This window comes from Echiichthys vipera (assembly GCF_963691815.1).
Source record: "Echiichthys vipera genome assembly, chromosome: 6".
NCBI lineage: Eukaryota > Metazoa > Chordata > Actinopteri > Perciformes > Trachinidae > Echiichthys > Echiichthys vipera.
Window position 1 is genome coordinate 20,246,345 of NC_139831.1, and position 12,810 is coordinate 20,259,154.

At 43.4% G+C, this 12,810-nt stretch overlaps 1 protein-coding gene across 1 annotated transcript in view; it reads left to right on the top strand.

Moving 5' to 3' along the window:
• Nucleotides 1–12,810, top strand: part of unc5a (unc-5 netrin receptor A) — a gene marked incomplete at its 3' end in the record, with an annotated part of 126,189 nt that overhangs the window by 85,251 nt on the left and 28,128 nt on the right. The window contains exons 4-6 of the mRNA XM_083915780.1: nucleotides 1,579–1,682; nucleotides 2,841–3,021; nucleotides 6,696–6,863. Coding sequence (XP_083771906.1) covers nucleotides 1,579–1,682; nucleotides 2,841–3,021; nucleotides 6,696–6,863 — 453 coding nt within the window. The remainder of the gene's footprint in view (nucleotides 1–1,578; nucleotides 1,683–2,840; nucleotides 3,022–6,695; nucleotides 6,864–12,810) is intronic.

A 12,810-nucleotide genomic window follows, 5' to 3' on the forward strand; every position in this document is an offset into this window, starting at 1 on the left:
TGAACGCTGCCTAACAAGGTGATTACATATTGCATGTCAGTTTGTAATAAGAGGATATTAGCACAATGATTCTTTTTCACTTTGGGTGGTTGGGGAGGGACTAACTTTCATTTAACAATCAGCCCAGAGGCCATTACGGTCTGTGCACCACAGTGCATTACTGTGATTACAATTTTGTTAAATCATCTTCCTGCAATTCTGCTTAAGAAGTAAATATTCGATCGTGGCACGGAGAAACGGAGAGTAATGCATCTGCTTGAAGGCAGTCTTTAAAAAAAAAGTGGAACACTAAATTTGAGTATTCATGAGCACATTTTTCACTAGATACAGTATATCAGCAATGATCCCTAAGAAAGTAACTGAAATAAAAACAGATTTGAAATTTATTGCTGTGCAGCAATCATAAATCTGTCTGGGGAACACAGACGCATCCCTCGCTGCAGCCTCAAAAGCTTTATTAGAAGAAGCCATTTTACATTAGACTATTTTAAAGCATTCTGCCTATTAATTCCCACATAAATATGCATTATTCCAGACAGCCAAACGCAGCGCCATCTCCAAACCACCAGACGTTCTGAAAACACACATTCATTATCCAACCTTGCTTCAGAAGCTCCACAAAGTCAGTTAGATGAAAGATAAGGACACTGACAAACGCACCGGTTCACGTTCACATGCACACATACACACATACACACTCGCATACCATTCGAGCCTTCTAGGACCGTTATATCTTAAGTCTCCCGCAGTCCCATTGTATCAGCTTTAATTAAATTGAATGTCGTGAAACTCTCTGCTCATCTTAACGTTTCTCTCAGTGTGATTGTTCAGGACAGGCTCAACATCTGCTTAAAGGAATTCACCAGTGGCTCACGCCACACCCTCAGCCTCTCGCAAAGCAATAATACATTGCTTGGCTCTGGGTCAAAACTCAAAGGGTGAACACATCAAAATTGCGCTAACCTACCAGCTATCAGAATCCTGTCTAGCTCATCAGATTTAAATGGCCGTTTATTTCCACCTGTAAGAAATAAGCGTTGCCAGATTCGCCTGTGTATTTCACAGCCTGAGCTTCCATACAAATGTATACTAAGACTTGGTGAAATAGTAAGAGTAACCAGAGATGTGAAGCCCCATGCAGTCAGCCAGGCTTGCAGGAGCTCTTGTCCAGGCGCCTCAGGGCTGTGTTTTTCGTGTGGCTGCTCCAAGCCCTCATACAGATGGAAGCTTGAGGCTGGCGGATGCTGGAGAGAGGAGAGTGGGTAGTAGGGGAGGAGTGAGGGGTAATGCAATTGCTTTTGCTTGATGCCGGGCCCCTCTGGCAGCAGACAAGCATCTCTGAACCAGCCAGGCAGCCTGTAATAAGCAACATGGTTGTTGCCACCGATCCCTGTGTGGCTTAGGGGCCAACTGGAGTGCAACATGCTCAGCAAGGCCAGGGGTGGACATTTCAGGAGTGGAATGAATTTAGAAACTGTCAAATCAAGCCAAGTTGTGTGTGTAGTATTTTATATAAGCCTCGCAAGCTCTTACAGATGTCTTAGTTGGTTGTGTTTCTCCATGTTTTTTTTCCCTCAGACCTGAGAAAGAACTTTGAGGAGGAGCCGCAGGGTAAAGAGGTGGCAATGGACCAGGAGGTGTTACTGCGCTGCCATCCCCCCGAGGGAGTCCCACAAGCCCAGGTGAGAGAAGGATCCAGAAGATATTTATAGGTTCTCATCTAGCAGCCATTTACCCGTTCCTCACCAAGAGGACAAAGAGCAATAAGTAGCTCAGGATCAGGATGCCCCAGCATCTCTCTTGGATGCACCAGGGAACAGACAACCCTGTGCGGATAAATTACACCTCTAATTATTCCCCATTATTGATTTATTATCTCTCTTGCATCCCCGAGAAGCCGTATATCACAGCAGCTCGTCACATCACTCAGGATAGGCTTGGAGGCTTCACTCCCCGTTTGGCATCTCTAAAGGCCCATGCATAATTAATGGGTCTATTTGCCTCTCTCTCCCTATCTCATTCTCTATCTCTCTGCCGTCTCTCCATGTACTTGTCTTGTTCTGCTCTACTCTATCTCTCTCTTTTGACATCTCTCGTGGGTGCGTGTCTGTGTTTAGAGGACCAGACTGGGGCCAGCTGTTTCACCTCGTCTGCTGCATCTTCCCTGTCCCAGAGCACTAAGCGCTCTAATAACAACACAAGAGGAGGTTAGGCCAGCCACTCAGACGGCCCAGAAACCAAGAACAGCAGACTAGCCAATCGCAGTGAGCTAGTGTAGGGACAGTTTGCAGAGGAATGGGAAGGTAGGTGCCAACTGTAGTTCAACAGAAAAGAACATCAGAGCAGAAGTCACCATGGGAGAATACGGGCATAGCGCTCAAGACAAAGAAAGCCCAATTATATGCAGCATCGCATCGACAACAATGTTGCCGTCCCATAGCTACTCTGGAGACAGCACAAGGTCAAGTGAGAGCAAGAAAAACAAGTGAACCAATCTGAGAGTAAACCACAAAAGGAATAGCATCAGTTTTTGGCTTCTGTAAGAGGGCACTGAAAGTACACAAAGCATGATCAGTTTCGCTCTCAGACCACCACCAGCTACAGAGAACTCCAGCAGCTACGTGATAAAAGCTACATTTCCCACGCAAAATTTATTCCATGTCAGTATCAGTATCACACCAAGCTATGTTTATTCTTTGTGTGATTGCATCAAACACAGAAGTACCTCACTGTTTTTCCTGTCCGTGTTTAAATCTGTATACACAGCATGTGTGGTGACTGTAGTGCGGGGGAGATTATTTCTATTGCAGTGAATTTTGACCGCTGAAACATATTTTCAGGTGGAGTGGCAGAGAAACGAGGATGTGATCGACCCAGTGAGTGACCCTAATTTTTTCATCACAACTGACCACAATCTCGTCATCAAAAAGGCCCGGCTGGCGGACACGGGCAACTACACGTGTGTGGCCAAAAACATCGTCGCTCGTCGCAAAAGCACCTCCGCCACGGTCCTTGTCTATGGTAGGTGATGACTTCTTTCAACAGGTGTCAGAGCTGTGTACACTTAGGGGAATGAGAGGGCTGTGGGTGAATGATCCCCAGCTTCTGAATATAGAAACATAAAAACAGTGGAAATGAATCATTTATTGCTTGCATGTTGCTACTGTTATACCACATTTCCACATTAACCTCTGCATGTTCGCTTGCATAAAAGATATCTGGGTGCACTTCTCCTGTCAGGTGGTGGTTTTAATAACATGCATAATGTGACATATGGTGACAACTCGCATAAGTCAGCTTTATTTTATTTTAGCAAACAATGAACACCATCATAAATAACGACATAAAGTAGTGTATCTGCACATTAATTAGCACAACTTAAAACTTACTGGCAGCCATTCTGCCTAAGCTGGCAGTCTCCGATCTCAGGGCTGCCATCTTCCTCTCTCTTTGTAGTGGATCCAATACGAGACGAGAAATTGAATTAACAGCAAACTGTAAATAATGACTTGGCTTGATAAGCGGACTGAACTTTATTAAAATCCAGAGAGACAGCATATTTTTTATCACAGGGTTCCTTGGGTACTGGCACTACTAAGGTTTTGCATGCGTTACAGCCAGACTTAATTGACATAAACAGGAGATGGAAGATGGAGATCATGTGGGAATGCATAATAAAGCAATGTTTGTGAATATAAAAATGTATAATATGGCCCAATGTCTGACGAAGGGTTCTTTTTTTTCTGTTGAGGCTGCCAGGCTAACATGACAGTACAGAAAATGCACCATATACCACAAATATACAGCACCATGTATGTAGGAGAATGCACACCACCTCAGTTTTTGCGTCTTTTCTTCTGCTGTAAAATGACTTCAAGGTTTTTGCGCGAGATCTTTACAATATTTTCCTTACGCTAGATCACTGGTTCTCAAATTGTGGTACCATTGGTGGTACTCAAGCTCTCTCTGGTGGTACTTAAAGGAATCTCCAAAATAGAAAAAAGGAAACATTAATTACTTAATTAATATAATACTAAGAAAATATTTAAATACAGCGTGGCTGTGGCTAAAGACAATGTCAACGTAAAATCTTCTGGTAAGGAATAAACCTTCCTATCCGTATAGTGTAGACCTATGCTACTGTATTTTAACATTGGTCCTAGTGGTGGTACGTGAGAGAGCCTGATATTTACTGAGGTGATAAGTCATGCACAAAGTTGGAGAACCACTGCTCTAGATGTATAAAAAAAATTAGGTTATTTTTTATAAAGTTCGTAAATTTAAATGCATGTAAAACAAGGGTGCACTTTGCGATCTGGCCATAATCTACTGTCCCTAAATGATATAGGTCATCTCATACCTGTAACTACCTGTATATATCTCATGATATAGCATGTTTCCTGGTAACTCAATAAATAAATAGCCACATGGTAAAGCCTTTTTTTGTACACTCCAGTGTGAATTATATAAATGACAAATAAAAAGTATTTATTTAATATATCATAGTAAGTATTTTCTCATTAAATTAAGAACTTTGTTGCAAAATGAACACAACATGCAAGGATCCAAACATAAAGCGACCTCCAAAAGCCATAAATAATAATATATGTGGTCATACCACTCAATCCTTGTACTGTAAGTATGCGTAACCCTTCAGACTGTCAGTGTAAATTATTTGATCAGAACTTAATATCTTGTGCAGTTCTCAAATTTAGATTGTAGCTCTTTCAATTATATTTTAATTAATTTCCATTTAAGACTGCAGTACAGTAGCTCTGCCTGAATGGAGCATAGTGTGGACTGGATTTCATTAGAGGCTTTATTTATCAAGTAAAAAAAAGTTCCCTGTACCAAATCCAAAGATATGCATGTCTACAGATTCAATGGATGAACAGCAGTGAGAAAACACCTGCATGCATTACTTCTGATGTGCCATGTACAGTGTTCTTATTCTGTTTAGCTTAGAAACTGAATCATCAAATCAATGTTTAAAGATAGAAAACGAGATGAAATGGAGAGTAAGAGAGTTGACTATGTTTTAGATTTTTGACAAAACACTAAAGGTCATTTTTTGTTCGGTATTTTTTGTACCTCCACAAGCTGTGCAGACAACATTTAAAAAGACCTGTATCACTGTAAATATAGTTGAAAACTGAGGCATGGGCACTTCAAATGGAAAATGTGTTAAATTGGAGCATGCAGTCAAAACACACTTTATCATACACTCATCCGATCCTTCAGCGTAAAAAATAAAAGATCCCAATTATTCCTCCCGTTGATTGTAATTGATTAGCTTGTTGTCAAAGACTTGCTCTGCAGATGAAGAACTCTTGAGTTGAAGTGACTGTGGAGGCAAGAGCATTCACACTCTTATTGTTTGCCTTTCTTGTATTGTCAAACAATAGTTTTCGCTCTTAGACCCGACAAATTGTGAACAAATTGCTGGTGGTGCTTGCATGCGCAATTTTTTTCCTTCACATCACTCTTTGTGCTTGACAAGATGACAAATGTATTAACATTTTAGTTATTTTCGAGGTTAAATCACAATTCCAGTGGAAAGGAAAATTGAGAAAACTTGAGAGCATCACAGTCAACCATGTTAGCTGATCTAGCTAGCTGTAGCAAGTCATAATAACTGCTACTTTTCAAAGGGGGTTCAGCGGGAGGCCAGAGATGCATTCTAACAAGGCCTGGCTGGTGTGTCTGCACTCTGCGTTAAGAGGTAATCAGGGGCCGAGTTGCCTGGCAATTTACCTCGCCGTGGCGGGCAATCAATCGCATAGCGAGGGCAAGGAAATGATTCAGCCGCGACAAGCACAGGAGAGAGTTAAGGGAGAAATTAGGAAGGGAGTATGTACAGAGAAGGAACGACAGTGCCGTTCAAGTCAATAAATCAGGAATCTCTATCTTTTAAGCCAAGGCAAAGAGAGGATGTACAGGAAGGAGCTGATTAGAATTAAAGCAGCGGGATTTGATGTAATCACCTGCGGTGATCGAGCGATATATCAACGATTATGCGCCAATAGACGGTTAGAGTTCAGTACATGGGCACTAGTTTCTACAGTGCCTTTGGCCCTTTTAGTTTCAAATATAAAAGAGGAATAAATTATATAATGTTCTCTACAATCCAATCAATGCTTTAGTTGAAGAAAGGTGTGCTGACATTTCCAAGGAGCAGGCACTGCTTTTTCATGCATTTATGAGCATTTTTTATTTAAATTCCATTTCTATACACTGATTATATTCTAATAAACTATATTATGCGTGTTTAGTACAATGTTTCGCATGACCACAGAGAAATTAGGAGGGATATTTTAAATGTCCACTAGTTACGTTGCAAAAACTGTGTCCTCCTCAGATATAAGGTCAGAGACGGCAAGCTGTCATGTTATTTTCTGCTCCCTGTTGAAGCCATTTTGTTTTCACTGCAGTTGGCTGTAATTCCAACTTGGACACGGGAAGCATGCCCCTTTGCTCTTCCATTAGCTCACCTTGCAGTGCTGAAGCAAACAGTGTAACAGCAGTCACAATTATTCTAGCGCAACACACCTCTTTTCCCTGGTGCATGTCGGGTAATCCTGGCTGCTCTGTCCCTTCATTTATCCATTCATCCATCCCTCCCTCCCTCCCTCCCTTCAACCCCCCCACCCCACCCCACCCCACTCACTAACCCTACCCCGGCGCTGGTCTGACAGTCAACGGCGGCTGGTCCACATGGACCACCTGGTCGTCCTGCAGTGCTGTGTGTGGGCGTGGCTGGCAGAAGAGGAGTCGGAGCTGCACCAACCCCACGCCACTGAATGGAGGCACATCCTGTGAGGGGCAGAACGTCCAGAAAAGTGCCTGTGTGGCCACCTGTCCAGGTAACTCAGGCAACCCCGTTTGTCCTGTGGCGCTTGGCTTCCTGTGGCTTCCTTTTTGCATTATTTTGCATCTAGAAGTCATAAATTCATCTTTTTTTTGGCTGCCTTTTGTACCAGCACCCGGGTGTTTCCTTAGATGTCAGTGCTTCTGTTGTTTCCTGCAATTAGACCGCTTACACGGCAATGTCAGAGTCTATTAGTCTTCACAGCTAGGCCTAATCCTGAAGGTGATTTATTGTTATCGCTCTTTGTTCACATATCTCTTTATCTGCTGCGTTGTAACGCAGACCCTGCTTTTATTTCAGAGACCTGTCTGCATTAAAAGACATGGTCCAAGCAACCGCATTGTGTGTGACCAGCTAATACATTTGGTATTCTTTGCTGCTCAAGCTACGTAGTAAATATGGGCAATAAAAAACGGAATCATGGCGACTCGTGTGCCATGTTTACTTGTGAGGAGTGTTAGGGGGGCGTTTCATTTGCCTGCCTATTCTCCCCTGTGTGAGTGTCGGAGAGGCAGAGAGTGTCCCGCCTGATACTGAGCAACACATATCGATCTCTGGTATCCTGGGATGGAAGTCAAGCTGCTTCATTTGCAGTCCTACATTAGCCCCCTGATAGAGGGACAGATAGCGAGGTAGAGGAAAAAGGAGGTGTAAGGTGAAAGCAGGGATAGAGAGGGATGAAATCAGATACAGTGTAAGGATGGCAGGAACAAGGGCCAGAGTGAGAGAGGAGAGGAAAACTGAGAAACAAGTAAAAGCCTGAGTGTTTACAAGAGCTGCCAGCAGATCAGGCCGTGGACATATAGCTGGGGCTCTGCAGCCATGCTGACCGCAGGAGAAATCTCCCACGCTCGGTAAATAGCAGAGAAGGAAATCCAACACCTGGCTGTGGCCGTGTCTCCCTGCCTAAAACAGAAATAATCTTCCTCAGTGAATCAGGGCGTTGCGTTACACATCTCCCAAGTAAAGACATCACTAGATGTCAAGCGTGAGTTTAAGTAACATGGCCCACTGGAATACAGCAGGAGGAGGAGGAAGACGAATGAAACACACAATGCATGGCGCTCCATCAGGACACTATCTGGATGGATTTTGAATTATTAGCGCTGTAGCAACGAGTAAAGGAATTAGAGGGGTGTCCAGGGATGCTTGACATTCCCCCACAGCAAAGCAGGATACTGACCTCCATGAGCTTAAAGAGATTAATGTCAGTCCAAGCTGCTATTGTTAGACTAAACCCCACCTCCCTCTATCTTTCTCTTGCCCCACAAGGAGAAAGTGTGTAATTTCAACCCTTAAGATGCCGTGACAGAAATTGCATTATGCCCTGTGAACAAAGTTGGCAGAGACTTTGAGTAAGACAACTTTTTTTTTTCTCAATGAGAGATGCTATAGTGACGTGACCCTGCTCACATCTCTATCAGTTCTGTTGTTTAGCGAGTCTGCCTCAACATAGTCTGCCTCCTTTTCTCACTCTGTTACCTGTCTCGGACGGTGGCACAGACAGCCCCTGCGGTCAGACCCCGGAGAGGGTTCTCCTCAAGGCCAAAGTCCACCACAACAGAGCGAGAGGTACAGCGGCTGTTGTGTACTCACAGTTATGCCTCTGAAGTACCACAAGATAAACTGGCTGCTCTCATAAATTCTCACCCAACACACACACACACACACACACACACACACACACACACACACACACAGCCCAGCAATGACAACCCCCAACTACATACTGCATGAATCTTCAATATGTGATTAACACATGTATAAATTATCAGCCTGAAGACATGAATAGAGGTTCTCATAGGGTCACGTTCAGCAAGGGGGAGCAGATGAGATCAGCCTAGCCTATCCAGTCACTGGATAACAACTTTAATTATCACCATGCTTATACCCTTCGCAGGTCTGATCAACCACACTCACAGTAGATGGTGATTTAGCCCATTTCAGAAGAAAGAGACTTGACAAGAAAGATTTACACAGGGAGCTGTAACGCTTCAGATCTACATCATGTTATTATTTTTTTTGAAACATAGTTGACATTTGGATTCAGTAGTAGCGTTTTTTGTTTTTTTTTGTCGGCCTTGATAGGCATTTTTCCCCATTGCCTTTGTTATTGAGTTGAATTTTAAAACTTACATGATTTAATTCTGGTCATGTTTCAGGAGTTCATTTATTATCTAGACTAAGATTTGGTGTTGATTATAAGCTCTCTAGTGCATTTAACTTACAGCATTAGATCTTTGAAATGACTTGCAGAAAAATATATTTATTTTTCTAGCTGCTTATTCTTTGTAATTTGCAGCTGCAGCCTGTCTCTGTTTTGTCTAAAATACATCGATGTTCTAACAGATTTGCTGTACTGCTGCTGATAAATATTCTTTCAACTGAATGAATATTTGCTGGAAACAAATCAACTTAAATTTGGAACCAACAACCTACAAAGGCTATAATTTGTCCAAGTCTATATATAGACTATATATATAATTCTTGTTGAAATGGCAATGGCCATGTGTTGCTCCACATTTAAAAAGTGGCTTGATTCCTTCAGAACAGTGCTACAACCACAGAGGCATGTTTCCACACACATCCTTCGTATGAGCCTCCCCGGACCAAACGGCGTCTACATCATCCTCTTCAGTAACCATCTCTCCACATCGTCTATTCACAATCACTCTTGTATATAAATGTGAGCTCCCACCTCTCATCTGGAAAGTGTGAAACTAGAGAGGTTCATCTGTATTTTTGTCGAAGTCTCCAAAGTGTTTAATGAGAGTTGGCGGGGCCTGTGTGGCAGATCAGATGGGCTCCATGCTGGGAGAGACACAGGGAGCTGTGGAGGAGGAGGAGGCCGAGGCTAAAGCCTGAGGCTCAGAGCAGAGCAGATCAACACTTGAGACAGCGAGTAGCCAAACTATGCAAGAGCTTATCTCCATTTCTCCTTCCACTTTCTCTCTGACTCTCCCTTTGTCTGCATCTCATCATACCCCGCTGAAGTATCCCACATAAATCTGCAGTCCACCTCTAACCGTTTTATTGACTCTGCCCCTGCGCGGACTTGTGGTCAGAGCCAACAGTCGTGGCAAAATGTCAGATCCCACCACCATTTCCAACAAAGACACTCTACTTGAGCCAAACGCAAACAGTTAGCCCCCAGTTTTGGTGAGTGACACCGTGACACCTGCCCCACACAAATGAACGGAAATGTCGCTGATGTTGTTAGAGAACAGCAAACATCCTGAAGAGATTTCTAATTTTGTGTGAATTATTTAAATATTGTACTGATCCCTCAGGCTTGCCAGAGGAGTTCTGAGATTTCTGCTAGATGGAAAATAAACAGACTCGGGGCTGGTGTATTTGTGCATGCATACTTGTAAGCGTGTGTTTGTGCATGGTAGTGTACATATGCAAGTTAGCGTCCATATGTCTGCTGTCTGCACTGCAGGCAAATGTCTAATTATACTTTGCAAGTAAGCATTCATGTGTCTCTGGATATTATCAGTGATTTTTCTGGAGACTTCATATTTTATCCAAGGAATAAATAAAGGCTGTGGCTAATAAATGGGAGAGGAAAAATACTTTAGTTCACTGCAAAAAGACGGTGGCCATCTGGTGACAGCCTCGCATCAGAACTGTTTTTAATCATTCTGTGCCAATCGTTTTGGCTCACCGACTTCATGTCTTATTCTGTCTCCTTTCGATTTATTCTAGTGGTTTAGTTAACATAAGGAAGTGCACGCAGCTTTGTCTAGCTAATAGTAACAAAAATCTGACTTTTAAACAGAAATAATATGAGAGAAATACAGAATAAGATTTGGTTATTAATCACTGTTGCATCACTCACTTCTGTGGTTAAGAGACCAACCCCCCCATTGGTCTGCGATTTTCTTTAGCTTTTTTTTTCCATCAGGCTTTGAACACTGGAATTAGAGTTGGTTACGGTGCACACGTGTTGACAGCACAGTGGGGTCGGAGGAGCGGCCTGCTGGTCTCTGGGGTACTTGTCTACGTACTTGTGGTCCCCTCAAGGACACAGAAACCATAGGTGTCCAATGATCTTGGACTGTGTCCATCAGCAGCAGTTGTCATTTTGAACAGCAAAGCTTCAAACGGGCCCTCCTACTGACCTGTAAAGAATGGTCGGGTTCCTTTTGCTTCTCCCCCCTACAACATGTCCAAACAGGAGCTTGCCACTGGGCTATTGTATTAATGTCCCTCCTCAGAGACCTGCCTGACCTAAAACCTGTGGTGTTGCATGATTGAAAATCAGCTGCGGTGCCTTTGCAGTAGTACTAACAATCTCTTTCTGTGGATTTGATAAGGAAAACTGTGGCTGTGGATAGAAGGTTTTCTTTTGTGGATCCTGAAAACATAAAGGATGAGGTTTGGTTCTGATTTCAGCCTTAAATTTGAAGAGAAAAAAATCAAGAAAAAGGGTCAATTTTCTTGCTTTGCTGCATTTATTGTAACAACTTCTATTCTTCCCACTTCCTTTTATCCTATCCAAATATTTCTCTGGTCTCTGCTGCTGTGGAAATACTTGCAACATATGTTCAGAGTCAGGCCGGCCATCAAGAACTGTTTATGCATCTTCATCTCTCTTTTCCTCACTCTCATTCTCATGAGCAGCACCCAGTTTCACTCCAATCTCCTTGTTTGAAAATGTTATTTGCATGGCCATTAGTCTTGCTTTGTGGTGGGAAAGAGAAGTAGAATTTCATCACCTCATCAGGGCAGATGTTGATCTCATCTCTTTATTTCACAGTGGTGTGGATAAACCAAAGGGGCGACATAATATATTCATTAGGATGTAATTCGCTATTCAATCATTCTGGTTCCCAGCCTGGATAATCAGCCCACTGGCCCACGGATGGGTCCACTCAATGCCAAACAAGGACAATTATCTGATTGGTTCTGCTCTCTCTGCCAAATGGATCTGACTGCAAAGAGGCCTGAGCTGTGTCAGCATCCCATCACACAAACACACTCACATTCTCTAGCAATCATTTGAGGACACAAACGTGCAAACATGCAGATTTGTATGGGAGCAGGGTCTAATTCACACACCTGTGCCTCTGGCCTGATACACTGAGGCCGCCTTTTAACTAGTTTTTTCCAATTTGCTGCAAAACCAAATATTATTACTTGGCACAGTTATGCAATAATAAGCATTCCGCCATGAGTGACTCTCATACTTATGTTTTATTAACCAAAGGCTCTGACCTGCAGCGGGTCAGGCCTGCGCCCTTTGGGTCATGCCCCCCTGCACTATTTATTGCTAGGATTAATGAGCGCTAAGGTTTCCTTGCCCTTAGGTCAGTCAGGAGGAGGGTTACTGCTGCCGTGTGTGTGTGTGTGTGTGTGTGTGTGTGTGTGTGTGTGTGTGTGTGTGTGTGTGTGTGTGTGTGTGTGTGTGTGTGTGTGTGTGTGTGTGTGTGTGTGTGTGTGTGTGTGTGTGTGTGTGTGTGTGTGTGTGTGTGTGTGTGTGTGTGTGTGTGTGTGTGTGTGTGTGTGTGTGTGTGTGTGTGTGTGTGTGTGTGTGTGTGTGTGTGTGTGTGTGTGGCTCTGGTGATTCTTGTCTGGTCCCTTTCACCCTTACATTTGGGAGAGAGAGAGAGAGCAAGAAAGTGACGTTTTTTTCCCCCCATGAGATCTCATTACTGCTCTTTTCCCCATTAGCCCTGTGGTAACCTTCCCCAGGCCTGGCGCTGTGTCTCTCTCAATAACACTCCCAGCCGCCCACCACCGGCGCCTCAATGCCAAATTACCCCCACCTTTACGAAATGGCCTCTCTGTGTGTGGCAAAGCTGCTGATATTTCTTACAGCCAGGCCCGTGCAAAACAATTACCAGCCCATTTCCGTTTGTTTCATTTAGGTGATGCCGGTGTGTTTGAACTGGTAGGCTGCAGGTGTAATGTACCTTCATCTCTGTTCAGACTAGTAC